Source organism: Apus apus, chromosome 24 (genome assembly GCF_020740795.1).
Source record: "Apus apus isolate bApuApu2 chromosome 24, bApuApu2.pri.cur, whole genome shotgun sequence".
In the NCBI taxonomy this organism is placed as follows: domain Eukaryota; kingdom Metazoa; phylum Chordata; class Aves; order Apodiformes; family Apodidae; genus Apus; species Apus apus.
The window spans coordinates 6,104,660-6,120,656 of NC_067305.1; the positions used below are offsets into that span (position 1 = coordinate 6,104,660).

At 64.7% G+C, this 15,997-nt stretch overlaps 2 protein-coding genes across 2 annotated transcripts; both read left to right on the forward strand.

The window, feature by feature from the left end:
- Positions 1 to 2,593: 2,593 nt before the first annotated feature.
- Positions 2,594 to 7,164, forward strand: SHC2 (SHC adaptor protein 2). The gene is made up of 12 exons (XM_051639996.1): positions 2,594 to 3,025; positions 3,566 to 3,636; positions 3,990 to 4,050; positions 4,236 to 4,355; positions 4,449 to 4,502; positions 4,719 to 4,770; positions 4,938 to 5,064; positions 5,215 to 5,395; positions 5,473 to 5,539; positions 5,635 to 5,799; positions 6,133 to 6,434; positions 6,576 to 7,164. Exons 1-12 carry the CDS (start codon positions 2,594 to 2,596, stop codon positions 6,702 to 6,704), a joined length of 1,761 nt encoding a protein of 586 aa, XP_051495956.1. The 3' UTR covers positions 6,705 to 7,164.
- Positions 7,165 to 10,344: 3,180 nt separating this feature from the next.
- On the forward strand, positions 10,345 to 11,716 carry C2CD4C (C2 calcium dependent domain containing 4C). The gene has a single exon (XM_051639696.1). It carries the CDS (start codon positions 10,353 to 10,355, stop codon positions 11,610 to 11,612), a length of 1,260 nt encoding a protein of 419 aa, XP_051495656.1. The 5' UTR covers positions 10,345 to 10,352; the 3' UTR covers positions 11,613 to 11,716.
- Positions 11,717 to 15,997: the final 4,281 nt, after the last annotated feature.

Genomic DNA, 15,997 nt, shown 5'->3' on the forward strand with positions numbered 1-15,997 from the left:
GATCCGGCTCCTGATTGGCTGGAAGGGACGGGGGAGAGGAGCCGTTCGGCGGCTTCCGCTGGGCTGGGAGGGCGCCGCAAGGCACGACGGGACGCGGTGGGCGGGGCCGTTCCCCGCCGCGGCGGAGCGCGGGGCATGCCGGGATGTGCCGGTGCTCGCCGGTCTCCCCCCGATCTCCCCCCGATCTCCCCCCGATCTCCCCCCGATCTCCCGCTCCTCCCGCGCCGCCGCCTCCCCTGGCCCGTCCCGGGGAGGGGCTTGAGTGGCTGCTGCCCGGTCCGCACCCGTCCCAGGCCGGGGACCGATCCCACCGAGCGCCTTCCTGGAAGGATCCCGGCGCGGAGCGGGAGCGGCACCGGCACCGCCGGGGGCTGCGGCGGGAGCGCGCGCGCTGTGATTAATCCGTCACGGGTTGACGTTCATTCCCCTCATGCCGTGACAGGTGTAAGGAGGTTAATTAGGCACAGTTTAGATAATTTATGCAAATCGGGGGCCGCTGGGGCGGGACGCGACCTGTCCCTTGCCTCCCCCTGGTGGCCTCCCCGGCAGCACCGCCGGACGCGGGGCTGCAGACCCCCCCTCCACGGGGTGCCCGAAGCCACCATCGGCCTTTCCTTTAATTAGTGGTTAAAAGTAGCCGGGGGCAGCCCTGGACGTGAGGCTGGCACCCCACAAGCCTGAGACCGGCTGGAAAGGAGATGGAAAGAACTCCCCAGCCCCTGGGGACCGGCGCTGGAGCGGGGAGCAGCCCCGAGGGCAGCAGTGGGTGCAGGGGCTGCTTGCGGGGTCCCGGCCCCGCGCCGCGGGGTGAGCGCTCTGCCCCCCGCGTGGGGCCAAACGCCCGTGACCTCTGCGGGGACCCGGCCCCGTCCTTTGGGCTGACCCCAGGGACCTGAGCCTAGAGCCACTCGCACCGGGCAGGGACCGCAGAGCCCCCCGAAGGGACCTGGGCTCCCCCCGCGCCCCTGAAGCCACCTCGAGAGCACGGGGAGCCAGCGCATCGCGGGGCTCTGCGGCAGCCTGAAACCAGCCCGGGGAGGGAGGCGGGGGGAGAGGGCAGGGAAGCGGCTCCCAATATGGCGACAGCAAATGTAATTCTATTACCCAGATTTATTGATCGCACTTAGCGCAGTTACTGGCTTTCGCCCCCATCACCTGCCAGGGAGAGGGGGAGGCCAGATAAAGGCGGCCGCGCTGCCCGGGGCCTCCGGGGAGGCTCCGGTGTTGTTTGTGCCGGTTGGCGCCGGGGAGCTGCACTGAGCAGGGCACCGTCTGTGCCGGTCCGAGCACGGGGGCCTTCCCCCGGGTCGAGGAGGCTCCTCGGGAAGCTGAGCCAAGCGTGTCCGCGCTGCAAAGACCCCCAGGATACCGGCGCCACGGGGACAGAGCCCGGGCGTCACGGTGAGCCTGCACCTGAGCTCGGCTCCCGCTGCCCGGGGCACCGTCAGGAAACCCCAACCGGAGCCCCCGGCCCCGTCCACACCAGCCCAGCACCCGCCCCGGGGGACCACGTGCGGCCCAGCCCCTCCCGGAGCAGGGTACCGTGGGTCTGTGCTGGGCTGGACAGGTCTGAGTCCTTTAACTGTTGGAAAAAAGCAGCAGCCCCAGGGCTAGAGGAAAGGCGAGTTGCTTGACTGAGGTCAGAAAGTCCCTTTAAAGGTTTTTTCCCCTGGTTGCTGCAGACACTGGCAGAGAAGCAAGAAAATTATTGTGCTCTTTGCTGCCGGAGCCCTCCTAATACAAACAAGCAGGAGCCAAGCCTGGCTTTGGCGTCAGATGAAATCAGAGGGAATGAGGCCACCGGGCTGGGAGGCTCCAAAATAGGGCAGCGACGTTGTGTGGGGAGCCTGGAAAAGCCTCCTCGGCCCCCTCAGCCAGCTCCCGGCTCCCATGAGCACTTACCGGCCACGGAGCAGTGGAAAGAGCAGAAAATGTCCCCGTTGCCGGGGGCTGCCTGCTCATCACTCCAGCTAATGGCAAAACACGAGAGGGCCTGATGGCTCCCGGGGGATGGCAGCAGGAGCCCCTGCCCAAAAACCCCAGGAACCCACGGGACTGGTGTGAGCCGAGGGGGTGATTCTGTTTCAGTCCTGAGAGCACAGGGCAGAGCACAAGCAGCTCTGTCCCCATGGGAAACACAGATGTGCTGGGGGGCCCTGAGGCGTGATGGTCGCAGAGCTGTGCCTGGGGGTCTGACAGCCCGGTGTGAACAACGCGGCCAGCATCGTCAGCTGCTGTCCCCGAACAGCGAGACCGCGCCTGCCCTTTTGGGGCTGCCACCTCCTCACAGCCCCGCTGGTGACTCGGAGGGAGCAGCACAGCCTCGAGGGGGGCACAGGGCGGGAGATGCTGGGGGCTGAGCGGTGTCCTGAGGATGCTGTGGGGATGGACGAGGGATGCTGGGGGGGAACGGAGAAGGGGGCGGGCAGCCGGGGGATGCTGTGGGGGTGGTGGCGGCCGGGGGGGGCCGGGGCGGGCGGCCGAGCGCTCGCTCCATGACATCAGCGCGGCGCGGCCCCGGGGGAGCAGGCGGGGGGCGGGGGCCGGCGCGGCGGAGCGGAGCGGCGGAGCGGAGCGCGGCGCGGCCCCGGGCATGCTCCCGGAGCCCAAGTATGATCGGTTCCGCGACGAGCCGCTGACCGCCCCCATGCCCGCGCCGGCCCCCGGCCCCGGCCCCGCCGAGGAGCCCGAGCCCGGTACCACTTTCTGCGCGCTGCTGCCGCGGATGCCGCAGTGGAAGTTCCCCGGCCCCGGCGGCTTCCTCGGCCGCGGCTCCCGGGAGCTGCCGGCGCCGGGGCGGGCGGGGGGCGCGGCGGGGCCCCCCTCGGCGCTGGCTGCCGCGCTGGGCGCCTGCGACCCCCTGTGCGCGGGGCCCTGCGCGGGGCCGGGCGGGGGGCGGCGGGGGGCGGCGCGGGCGGGGCCCGAGGACTGGAGCCGCAAGGGCAGCTTCATCCGCAAACCGGCGCAGGGCTGGCTGCACCCCGACCACCGGGTGCTGGGGCCCGGCGTCTCCTACATCGTCCGGGTAAGTCCCGCCGGACCCCGGCCCCGCCCCGGCGCGAAGCCCCCAGCCCCACGCATGTCCCGGGCTCGCCGCGTCTCCCCGCGCAGAGCCCCCGGTCCGCGTTCGCCCCCGGCAGATTCTGCCGCTCGGAACTGCAGCTGCAACCCCCGGCTCCCGTCGGACCTTCCCGGGGACGAAGTGGGGGTCCTGGGGCAGCTGCCCCCTGCGGTCTCTTCGCCCCGTCACGGGCAGCCCGGTCCCGTTATGCTGCCTTCGTTGTCCGGCACATCCCTGGAGGGGCGGCACGGTCCCTCAGAACCAGCCAGGGCTGGGCCAGGGGCCGGGGGTCTTTTGGGCCGGCGAACCAGCCCCGGGACCCGGCAGGCCTCAGCCCCTACCAGGGCGTCATGAGCTGTAGCACACAGATGACTTTGTCGGGTCTCAGCGCAGGGTTTGGGCATGCAATGGGGCTTTTTCGGGTGGAGGGAGGAAGGGTGCCATATGATCCGTGGAGCTGGAGCTGGAGGAGGCTCTTCTGACCGTGTACCCCCACCCCCGCAGTACATGGGGTGCATCGAGGTCCTCCGATCTATGAGGTCCCTTGACTTCAACACCCGGACACAGGTCACCAGGTACAGCCCTGCCTCCTGCTCTCCCCCACCCCAAAGCCACCTGGAGTTCCCGCTGGCCCTGGGTACTCCCCGTCCCCAAGGCCCTGTGGAGGGGGGCCGGGGGGGCAGCGTCTGGGGGAGCCCTGCCCCTGGGACGCGGGCGAGGGGCCCTGCTGCCCCTCGGTGGAACGCGGAGCCGGGAGGTGGCCCCGGCCGGGATTGCACTGTGGGCCGGGAGGTGGGGCAGCGCTGCGGGGACGCTGCGGTGCCCGGGGCTGTGGGGACCGGTGTCCCCAGACCCCGCAGTGCTGCAGGAGGGGGATGCAGGGGGAAAGGGGCCGAGTCAGCAGCAGTGACCCGGCCGGGACTTGCAGGGAAGCCATCAACAGACTGTACGAGGCTGTGCCGGGCGTGAAGGGCATCTGGAAGAAGAAGGTGAGTGTCCACCCAGCCCATCCCTCCCTGGGCTCCATCCTGGGGTGAGCAGGGCAGGGTGCTGAGGGTGCTCTGTTCCCTGGGCAGAGCCTGGGTTCTCTTGGGGCATCCCTCTTTGCCTCCTTAACCCCAGGAAAGCTGGTCCTGGGAGGCGGCATTGCCCCGACACTCCTCTCCCCTGCCAGGCTCCCAACAAAGCCCTCTTCTCCATCCTGGGCAAGAGCAATCTCCGATTCGCAGGAATGAGCATTGCTGTCAACATCTCCGTGGATGGGCTGAACCTCATGATCCCCACCACACGCCAGGTGAAAGCCATCACTGGGGACACAGCCCCACCACCTCGAAGCCTTGATAACCCATGATAACCCCTCCCCTCTTGGGCCATGTCTCCCTCACAGATCATCGCCAACCACCACATGCAATCCATTTCCTTCGCCTCTGGTGGGGACACGGTGAGACCAACATGCCCCAGCCCTCCCCCAGCCATGGTCCCTCAGGGGCAGCAGGGGCAGGGACTGCTCATCCCATGGCTGAGCTGAACTCTGGGGCAGCCTGGTCCTAGGGGAGGATGTGGGGCCAGGGCCGAGCCCGAGCCCATCCCCTTGCTCCCAACCCTGCTCCCCACACAGCAGTTGGACATTGGCCCTGATCTCCCCCTGTACCCCCAGGACACCACGGACTATGTTGCCTATGTCGCCAAGGACCCCATCAACCAGAGAGGTGACACTGGCCCCTAGGCCCGGGAGCTCTGTGGAAGAGGAGGGATGTGCTGGGGTGAAGGCTGGAGGAGGGGATCCGTGGTGGGGGGCACGAGGGGTGGTTCAGGGTGGTCTCAGAGGGGTGATGGGAGTGCAGGAGAAGTGCTCGAGCTGTCAGTCTGTCTGCAGCTTGCCACATCCTGGAGTGCTGTGAGGGGCTGGCACAGAGCGTCATCAGCACAGTGGGACAGGCCTTTGAGCTGCGCTTCAAGCAGTACCTGCACAGCCCCCCCACAGTGGTGGCACCCCCGGACAGGTAGGGGGTCAGTGTGCCCCACCACAGCCCTGCACCTCTTGTCCTGGGTACATCCCCTGACTGGGGGTCACTTGGGCCCCCACCCCTGCTGGGCATGGGGAGGGGGCTGAGCCGGGCAGGGTGCCCCCCGCTCACCCACCTCTGCTGCAGGGCAATGGGTGCAGAGGAGTCGGCGTGGGGGGAGGCTGAGGAGGCGGCCGAGCACGATTACTACAACAGCATCCCAGGGAAGGAACCACCCCCAGGGGGACTGATTGACTCTCGGCTCCGGCACGGTGCAGCCCTGGGCCACATTCACACCCAGCCCTCCAGCTCCAGCCCCCCCAGCCAGGTGAGCTCCCAGGGCTCAGCCCCACTGCGGGGTCCCCAGCAGGCCACCCCAACACTTTCATTTTCTCCTCTCCCCAGGGTGGGTTTGCAGCCAGGCGAGATCAGAGCATTCAGCCAGGGCCACCTCAGGACCAGGAGAGTCAAGGTGGGTACCACTGCTGAGGAGGCCCCAGGGGCTGTGAGCAGAGGTCCCCGTGGCCCTGCCCTGCCCTGGCTGGCAGTGATGCCCCATCCTCGCAGGCCAATCCTGTGACGGGTACCTGGAGGCAGACAGCCACCCCCTGGGGCCACAGGACTACGAGGAGCACATGTACGTGAACACACAGAGCCTGGACACCTGGGAGCCGGAGCTGGAGGCTTGCGGGGCGCTGGAGGAGAGCCCCAAAAAGGACCTCTTTGATATGAGTAAGCCACCGGGCTGGGGGTGTCTGGGGCAGGACCTGCAGAGGGGCCGAGCCGTGCCAGTGGGCTGCCCAGCTGCCCACCGCAGCCCCAGTAGTGCCCAGTGCTGGCTGAGCCCAGGGCAGCACCGTGCTGATCATAGGGGGCCACGACTTGGGGCCCCATCGTCGCCCACCCTTACTGGGGGCAGGAGAGCTGTGCTCAGGGCAGGGCTGTGGGTGGGCACTCTGTCTGCCCTGGCCCTCTGGAGGGGGACACCGTGCTGGTGGAGGGGGCACCATCCCCTCCGTGCCCCAGCGCAGCTTCATGCCCGGTGCCCACCCCTGGCTCCCCCAGGGCCATTCGAGGATGCCCTGAAGCTCCATGAGTGCACTGCGGGGGGCAGCACCGGCCCCCCCATCGAGGACCAGTGGCCGAGTCCCCCCACACGAAAAGCCCCCATTGCCCCCACGGAGGAGCAGCTCCGTCGGGAGCCGTGGTACCACGGGAAGATGAGCCGGCGGGATGCTGAGAGGCTCCTGCAGATGGACGGGGACTTCCTGGTGCGGGACAGCCTGACCAACCCAGGGCAATACGTGCTGACGGGCATGCAGAGCGGGCAGCCCCGGCATCTGCTGCTGGTGGATCCCGAGGGTGTGGTAAGGGGGAGCAAGGGGCTGAGGGGGAAGGGGGAACAGAGGAGATGGTCATGGAGGTGACCAGGCCCTCGGGGCTGCATGGGGACTCCATGTGGGAGGCAGCTCTCCAGGGCTCAGGACCACTGTTCCCCTGGCCCCCAGGTGAGGACCAAGGATGTGCTGTTTGAGAGCATCAGCCACCTCATCAGCCACCACCAGCAGAACAATCAGCCCATCGTGGCTGCTGAGAGTGAGCTGCACCTCCGCCAGGTTGTCCGGAGGAAGCAGTGATGCTGGGGGTATGTGAACCCCCAGCCCACTCCCCTGGCACCAGACTCACCCCAGCCCCAGGGCAAAGCTGTTCTCTGCCTGTGAGGCTGGGCACAAACACCTCATGGAGGCTGGTGCTGTTGGATGTCCCTGTTGCTCCCACATTTCCAGCTGGATTTTCCCCAGGAGTTGCTGCTTTGTGAGGCTCCCAGTGGCCCTGAGCCCCCACAGCACTCCCTGGGCCAGGGCCAGGATGAAGCTGCTGTGGGGAAGTTGCAGGTCTGGGGTGAGCTGCTGGCACTGGCTTGTGAGGCCAGGGCTGCTGGGAGGAGAGGTGTCCCACGGCCACAGGGAACCCCCCAGCCGGCTCAGGGTTTCAGCAGGTTTTTATGGCATACACGTCCCCTTCTCCAGCATGTCTGGCTCTGGGTGTGGGTTCGTGGTTTGGAATATGTTTCTAATTAAACCTGGAAATGAGCAAGATGCCTGGGTGGTTCATGCTGATCTCGGGTGTGGGGCTGGGATGGGGCTTCTGCTTCTGGCTGCTGCACCCAGGGGCTCATTGGGGCCAGTGGTGCAGAAGGTGCCAGGATGACAGCTCCATCACCCCCAGCTCCTGGCTGGTCCCATGCTGGTGGTGGCAGCCTGCTCCGTCCGTGCTGATCACACTTGTCTCTGGCCCCCTGGCCCTTCCTTCTGCACATGGGTGACTTCCTTGTCCTGCCAGCTCCAGAGGGGGGCGCAGCACCCAGGGCTTGGCCCCTGGGCACTGGTCCTGCAGGGCATCTCCACACCATATGCCCAGTGTTGCCACCATGCCACCAGCATCGGCCACGGAGTCCACCTGGCACCCTCTGCCCGTCTCTGGGGACAGCCCCTCCCAGGATGGGGCTGCCAGTTGCTGTCTGAGTCAATGAATAGAAGAAGCCCCAAAACATAGCCCAGTAATGAATGTGTAATTTTCCATTGATAGCCGAATACCTACAGGGATGTGGCATTTCTATCTCAGCTGGGTTTTTGTGTCATGTAGTAATGGGTCTGCAACGATAGTTGTGCTGTTCCATCAATAGCAGAGGCAGGAAAAGGCAGCGAGAGCTCCGATTTCCGTCTTTTGCTGCAGGAGAAGGAGCCCACGCCTTCCACCAGCTGCTGCTGGCTCTGCCCAGGCCCCTCAGCCCCGGGGTGCTGCCCAAACCTCCCCTGAGCCTCCAAACGTGTGGCACAAACTCTGCCCAGCTTAGTTCTCCTGAAAGGGGACAGAGGGATCAGAGCTCTCATTGGCTCTCAGCAAGTTTCATGGAAATAACTGACCGGCTGGAGAAGAGGGGATGTGTGCAGCACTCTGGTGCAGTGGGGGCTCAGCCCGTGCCCTGGGAAGCCCCCAGCCCCTTTCCAGCTTCCAGCAGGTGGTAGCATCCTGCTGGTTGTGTCAGCCGCATCCCCAGCCCTGGCAGCATCCCCAGCCCTGGCAGCATCCCCAGCCCTGCCAGTGTCCCCAGCCCTGTCAGTGTCCCCAGGCATTGCTTGCCCGTGGCGCTATGCCCAGGACTTGCCGGATGCTACATGCCTCCAGGCTGGCACGAAAGACCCTTGTCTGTCTTGCCCAGACCTTGCCCCTCTCCCCATCATGCTGCCTGGGGACATAGCTTTGGAGCCCGGACATCTGTCCCCTCCTGCCATCCCACAGTGTCTGGATTCATGGAGAGCCCTGGACAAGGAGCAGGAAAGGCCCTTCTGTGAGGAAAGGCCCCTCTGCTGGCTCCACGCTCCTGGGTGCCAAGCAAGGGTCCAGAGCCTGTTTTGGAGGCCCTGGACACCTTGTTTTCTGCTGGCCCTGCACGTGTTTGTTCCTACCCATTCCTGTTTGAGATCCAGCAGCTCCCACCGCACACAGTGGCCATGGCAGTGCCAGGGGTGAGGGCGGGTCCCTGGCAGCCCCACGCCAGCAGCAGGGCTGGCTGCAGTCCCTGCCACGAAGGGATGGCCCCAGCACAGCTCATGTCCCCAAGGTGGCAGAGATGTGAGCACCCGTGCCAGCTCCTGCCGCAAGCTCAGGGTCTCTCCTGCCAGCCTTTCACTGGGACAGCGTCTCTGCCTGGCCGCTGCAGCTCCTCTTCTGCCTCAGCCTCGAGCTGAGCCCAGGCAAGCTCAGCACAGGCAGCTCCGAGCACCCTCCGAGCAGGCAGGGCTGGCCCGGCTCCAGCACTCTTTGTTATCTAAAGGGAACTCAACCATTTCTGCACCGTGTTTACCCACAGTTGCGAAGGGTGGAGGAAAGACAAACACCAGCCTTTTGTTCACTAGCCTCCCCTTCCCATCAGCCCCGTCCTCCTCTCCCGGGCTCCATCTGCTCTTTCCTCCCCCCACGGGACCCATGATCCTGCAGTGAAGACCCCGCAGCCTGAAAGCATCCACGGGGCAGCAGCCAGTGAGAAATAGTCGCTGGTCCCCGCCCGTGCCACCACCCTGCTCTGCACACCCCTGTCCCCAGACTACCCGCGTGGTGCCGGGGACGATTGCCCTGGTTTGAGCCTCCTGCCCCCCGCAGCGCCCGGGGCCCGCAGCGATGTTCCGCGGATCCTCCTGACGATCTGTCCTGTTGTCCCCAATGCCACCTGGGCCGCATTCTGCCCCAGCGCTGTCCCCTCCGGGTGTGACATGTGGCTCTGCCCCCACACTTCTCCCGCCGCGATGCTGAACCACTTGATGCTCTCAGCGAGCTCTCGAGCTCTGAGCGCTGTGGAGAGCTGTCGGCTTTGTTCAGCGCGTTGATGCGCTCAAGATTTCGGGGGGGGGAACCGGCTCCGACCCTCTGGCCTCGGTCCCCCATTGCGCTCAGGGCGGGGGGTGGATACGGGGCTGCTGCCGCCCCACTTTCGGCTCAGGGCCCCCCGCTCCCGGTCCCAGCCCAGCCCAGTCCCGGCGCTCTTGTGAGCAGGCGGCCGGACCTCCACAGCCCCGAGCATCAGCACCCGCTGGCCGCTCAGCCCAGCTCGGTCCCCATCCTGGCTCTGTCCCGTTCCTGGTCCCGGTCCGGTCGGGAGCGGCGCGGAAAATGCGGGGGCGCCGCGCTCGGAGGATTACGGCGGCGGGGGAAGGACCGGAGCCGCCGCCGCCGCTGTATAAAAGCGCGATCGCGCCCGCCCCGCCCGGGCTGCGGCGGCGGCGTCTCCGCTCCAGGTGCGGCGGCTCCAGCAACTTCCCGCTGGCGACGGCGCCGGTCAGTCGGTCGGTCGGTCCGGGCGTTGCATCGCGGCCGACAGCGTCTCCCCGTGCTCCGCGGCAGCCCCGTCTCGTCCCATCCCTCGGGTCCGCATCCCCGTCCTTCCCTATCCCCCGGGTCCCCGACACTCGGCGCGGCCGGTTCCTTCCCGTCCCCCGGGCTGATACGTCCCGGTGCCCGTCGGCGCGGCCGGTTCCTTCCTGTCCCTCCCGGGCTGGCGGATCCTCGGGTCCGTCTGCGAGGCTGCTTCCTTTCCGTACCTCCCCCTGTGGCGCGTACCTGTGTCCCTCGGCGTGGCTGGTTCCCTCCCACCCTCTTCCCCGTCCCCGGGTCTAACGGGTCCACGTCTCTCAGCGCCGCCGGTTGCTCCCCGGGACTGACGTCTCTGGTCTGCCGGTGACAGTGTTGCCCCTCGGGTCTCTTCCAGCCCCGCACCCGGCGGCAACATGTGGCTCCTGGAGCGGCTGCGCGGCGTGGCTGAGAACGGTGGGTCCCGGGGAGCGGGGCTGGAGGAATCCCCGCGGGGGTCGCGCTACAGCAACGTCCTCACCCCTGACAAGATCCCAGACTTCTTCATCCCCCCCAAACTGAGCGCAGCACCCACTGAGGCTGAGGGCCTCGAGCCCCCTGCAGCACCCACCCTGGGACCCTCAGCCTCAGAGCAGGACCTGGCCGGGCGTAAGCCCCCGCGCAGCCCCCGGCCATCCAGCCGGTCCCGGTCCCGGGCCACCAGCCGGCACATCATCCAGATCGAGAGCGCCGAGGACTGGACGGCTGAGGGGGGCTTCGGCACCAACGTGGACCCGCAGGCACAGACGGCCATGTCACTGCCCTATGTCCCCAAGGCGCAGACATCCTATGGCTTCGCCACGCTGGTGGAGAGCCCCCACACGCGGCGCAAAGAGTCACTCTTCCACAGCGAGCACAGCAGCCTCTGCCCCTCACCGGCCACCTCGCCCAGTGCCCAGCGCCGAGCCAAGGTCAATGGTGAGAGTGGCCCCCAGGCGCCTGCAGACCTGGGCGCTGCCCTCATGCACCCAGGCCGCTACTTCAGCGGCGGGGAGAGTGACACGTGCTCCTCAGCTGAGTCCTCGCCCTTCGGCTCCCCACTGCTCTCCCGCTCTGTCTCCCTGCTGAAGATCTTCAGCCAGGAAAGCCAGTCCAAGGTCATCAAGCTGAAGCACTCAGTAGCCCGCAACAGCTCGCTGTCCACCGACGACAGCTCGGCTGACACCAGCCCCAGCGCCCAGCGCCGCTCCAGGAGTGCCCCGGCCGGGGGGCAGCCCCCTGCTACCCTCCTGCCCCTGGACCTGCCGCCGGGCCGCGGCCGGGAGCAGAGCCTGCGGCTCAGCCGGGGTGGGAGCCTGCGCTTGGCCGCCGAGTACGACCCCTCCAACGCGCGGCTGCGTGTGAGGCTCGTCTCCGCTGAGGACCTCTACGACACCCTCGTCGACCTGCGCAGCATCAACTGCTGTGTCTCGCTGTGCCTCAACCCTGGGAAGCTGCAGAAGCAGCGCAGCACCATCGTCAAGAACAGCCGCAACCCCATCTTCAATGAGGACTTCTTCTTCGATGGGCTGGGCCCCGGCCACGCCAGGAAGATGTCCCTGAAGCTCAAGGTGGTCAACAAGGGCAGCAGCCTGAAGCGGGACACGCTGCTGGGGGAGAAGGAGCTGCCACTCACCACCCTCCTGTCCTGCCTGTAGGCACTTGTTGCCAGCCCTGGAGGGAGCTGCCTGCCCAGGGGGCTGGGGCAAGGGGGGGATGGCCCTGTCCCCTGGCTGTACTGGGGGAGGGTTTGGAAGTGTCCCTTGGAGGAGGGATGGGGCCATGGCAGAGCATGGGGGTCCCCAGGGTGGGCCCTGATGTGGGGCTCTGCCAGCTCCAGCCATCCTGTGGTGGGGCAGGCAGGGCCAGCAGCTGCAGCCTCTCCCTCTGCTCCCTCCCGGGGCTGCATCTCCTGGAGCCCTGTGGGGAGCCACCAGCCTTGTCTCCACCAGGAAGGTTGGATGTCATCTGCTGGCTCTTCCCTCCCTGGTGCCTGTGGTCTCCAGCTGGCCAGCACAAAAGTCAGAGGTGGGTAATCGCTGTAGCATAAATAATGCCCCCTCTCTCAAAGCCCCAGCTCCTGGAGTCAGGTGATAGTGTTGATCTCAGCTTTAACTTTAAAGGCAAGTCTTGGAGACTGCAGGAAAAATACTGCAGAGGTGACCCAAGAGTGGGCCAAGTGTTGTGACCTTGAGGGATGAGTCAGGTGTGGGGGCTTTAAGCCTTTTCCTAGACTCTTCCCAGCCCTGCAGGACTGGGCAGATGTGCAAGTCAGCTTGGTCTGACACTCACAGCATCCCAGGACACCTTCCCTGCCCACTCCTCTCTGATGACCCCCTGCAGCAAACTGTCCCGGATCTTCAGGGGCTTTGGTTTGCCCAAATCCAGGAGGATGCCTATGCCCATCCCCTGCCCACAGGAGGGAAATGCTGGGGGCTGGCACTGCCATGGGGGGCCTGGTACCCCTTGCCCTGAGAATATGGGTGGTCCTGGGCAGTGTCCCAGCTTGCTGGCAAAAGCTGAGGCAACAGGAGCAGCCCGTCCTGAGTGCTGGTGGTCTGGCTGGCACTCGGGACACCCCCTGGTGTGGCTGGGTGCAGGGACAGGCTGAGGCTTCCCCAGACCCTGCCCTCCCTTGTCTGTGGGGGCTCATGAGTGGCTGCACCTGTGGGTGGGTGGAATTTGTCCCATGGGGCCATAAAGCCCCTGTGCCCAGCAGAACCTGGGTCCCCTAAGGGTCTGGCCTGGCTCTGCAGACTCCCTTTGGGGCAGATTGGGGTGCTCCCACCCCTTCCCATCCCTCTCTGACATCCTGCTTGACCAGCTGGGGGGGGGCACCAGGAATGGGAAATGCCAGCCAGGGCATTTCTGCAGGTGGAAAAAAGACACCTTGTTGTTATTTGGTGTGGTGTTATCCATTGCATCGGGCTCTGCATGCTTCTGTGGAAGGGAGCAGGATTTGCAGTGCTCCCCTCCCCGCCTGTTGCAGCATGTGTGGACACACACGCACACACGTGTCCCTCTGTGTTAACCTCTGTCGGTGGCAGTTGATGTTCCTTCCTTGTCCTTTGCAGCAGATGGCAGATTTCAGTGTTGGCTATTTATATCCGAGGCTGATCTTTCCCAGTGTGTTTAACTTCTGTCTGTAAATATGTTTCAGGTACGCGAGGCATGGTTCTGGTAGCGCGGTGTTTGCATGTTGGGGGGATTTGGGGTGATTGTGGCTGTGTGTTGAGCTTATGGCTGAAAACAAACCGTGCAGGACATAAGGAGCAGACATGTCCCTCCTTCAGCAGAGGCTTCCCACTGCTCCCACAGGAGCCAACACAGGGGATGTTCCCGGCCCTTGAGTGCCCACAGCCCTGGGGGCAGGTAAGGGCTCTGGGGAGAGGGGGACAGGGAGATGTGCCACATCCCTGGGGCTGAGCAGACCTGGGGCAGGAAGGGACCCTTCCCAGCTGGCAGCTGCCTGACAGCCCCACGCCCCCCTCACCAGCGCCCTGTGGTCCCTGGGGTACTGCACCTGCAAGAGGCTGGTGCGACCCAAGTGTTGCAGGGGCGGGGGGTCCAGCAGGCTGCAGGGGGGAGAGAGGGGGTAATAGGAGCTGGGAACGAATGTTGGTGCTCTGAGAGGGCTGTGGGGTGACACATGCCCCACAGCAGAGCTCTGTGCCTTTGGGACTGGGGAAAGGGGATGCTGAGAGCAAGGTTCTGGGTTGCTCCTTGGGCTGAGGCTGGCCCTGGGGGAGTATCAAGGGCCGGGGATCTTGCGCTGTCCCCCTGCCTGTCCCAGGGCTGCCGCATGGCATGTGACTGTCTGTGAGCCCTGAGACGTGCTGCTGGGAGCCCTGCTCCCATGATGGGCTGGAGGGTGGCATGGGAGCCAGGACTTTGGCCTGGCTGGCTCTTTCCTCCTTGTAGCTCTTTTCTACTGTTCCTGCTTTGATATTTCTGTGGCTGAATTTAATGATGCATTTTTGGAGTGAAAAAATATATTAATACCTGAATTGAATGTTTGTTTACAGATTACTTCCCCTTTTTAGTGCAATAAAGTAATTTCTAAAACAGATGCAGGTGGTGGCCCAGCTCCTGGTTTCCCTATTCCCTTTGTTTTTCATCACTGTGGCTATTGCTTCCCCCTGTCCCTGTTACCTTCCCCAGGCCCCTGGTGCTGGGACTGCCCAGCCATGGAGCAGCCAGTGCACTCATGGGTGATGCTGCATATTCCTGACAGCCTTGCCTGGGCTCCAGGTGCTTCAGAAGCTCTTCCTGGTGCCAGCCATGGGGTAAGGAGGGAGCAAATCTCCTGGGGAGAACAGGGGATGTGGGGACAGGGACTGTCCTTTCTCGGGTCCTTCCTCTTCCTCGCCGTTTCCCCAGCCTGGCCCCTGCTCTCCTCCTCGGCAGTGCTGGTGATTAAGGCTATGACGATGTTTTTGTGCTCCCCGTCAGCAGCAAGCTGCGTGGGCTGTATTGCTGCCCTCACAGGGGATCCAGGTGCCCAGCACCCCCAGCCCTGGCGCTGCCCTCATGGCGAGCTCTGAGCTCCAGGAGACCCTTGCGAGGCTCCCTGGGGCACAGCTGAGCTCTAGCCCCACGGCAGCACAAGGGCGGGAGCCCTCCCTGCCGCTCTCTGAGCTCCACAGCCCCGTTCCCCTCCCCGGCTCCTGCACAGCAGCGATCGGCTCCAGCCGCGTGTTGGAGTTAAAGCAAACCTGGTGGTTTCTGCCCACCACGGTGCTGCTGGGACATGTCTTCAAGTGCTCCATGGCATGAGTGACATGGGTATTGGACGAGCCACTCTCAGGGGGTCTCCCAGCCTGTTTTCTCCCCAGCCCTCCAGGGAACGCCCCTGCCCAGCTGCCAGTGTTCAGCAGGTTACTTTCTTTCCCCTCACCTGCCATTTCCAAATCTGCTTTTAACCAGATGCTGCTGAAGAAAAGAGGGAGGTTTGTTTGTTACCTAAATGCCATTTTTCTAATTTCCACCAGTCTAATAATTTGTCATTTTTGGTAGAAATAAAGGCTGGGAGCACTAAACAGATCCACCCTCTCTCCTCCTGCCCCCACAGGGGCAGAGAAAGCAGCATGGTGAGGGCTTGGCAGGTGCCAATAATTTAAGTAGTGCTTTTTCTGGAAGTGTAAAGCTACAGCAGTTAGCAATAAAGCGAGGCTGATTAAGTTAGTCTCAACTAGAGTGGATGGGGTCAGCCTGATTTTTTCCTTTTCAGGGAAAAATCCCTGGAAAGTGTTCAACATTCAAAGCACTGGAAGGAGTCAGAGGGGTGGAGAGGGGCATCTGGTGGGGGAAGATTTAACTCTGAATTTTTAATCAAGTCATTGTGGGAAGGAAATATCGCTGCTCGGCTGCACCTGGGCAGGCTGGGGTCGGGCTGGAAGGAGCTGCTGAACTAGAAGGTGCGGGAAGGAGTCATGGGATGTGTCCCCTCTCCACAATGCAGCTCCTTGGGATAGAGGATGCCCAGGTGAGAGCCCAAGACTGGCTCTGCCCATCACTGGCAATGCCGAGGGATGCTCAAGTCCAGGGAGCTTTCCCCTGCGTGGGGATTTTTCTGGCCATGGTCCCCAGGCTGATGCAGCTGGGGGACAACACAATCTGTGCAGGAAACTGAGGCAGAGGTGGGAAAGGGGAGATGGTTGGATGCAGGGGCAGCTGCTGCCTGCTCTGCCCTTATCTGCAGAGCAAGATTCACCTGGGTGAGACGCATGCAGACCTTGGCTATTTTTAGTGCTGTGTTCCCACAACGCGAGGACTCAACTACTGAGAAAATTGCCTAGAGCTCATTTAGCTGCATGTGTGATGGCTGGCAAGGGAGCAAGAGGGTAAATTAGGGGCTCCATCTCACATGGGCTGTGTGGCGAGGCCGGGGCTCCCAGGGGAGGGTTTCCCAGGGAGGAGGTCAGCAGAGCTGTCCATGGGAGAACACCCTGTCTCTGCCCCAACCCCCAGCCAGGCAGGGGGTGCCAGGGCCAAGCACTGTCCCTGGCCAATGCTCAGGGGTCCTCGGTGGGGGCTGGGGCTG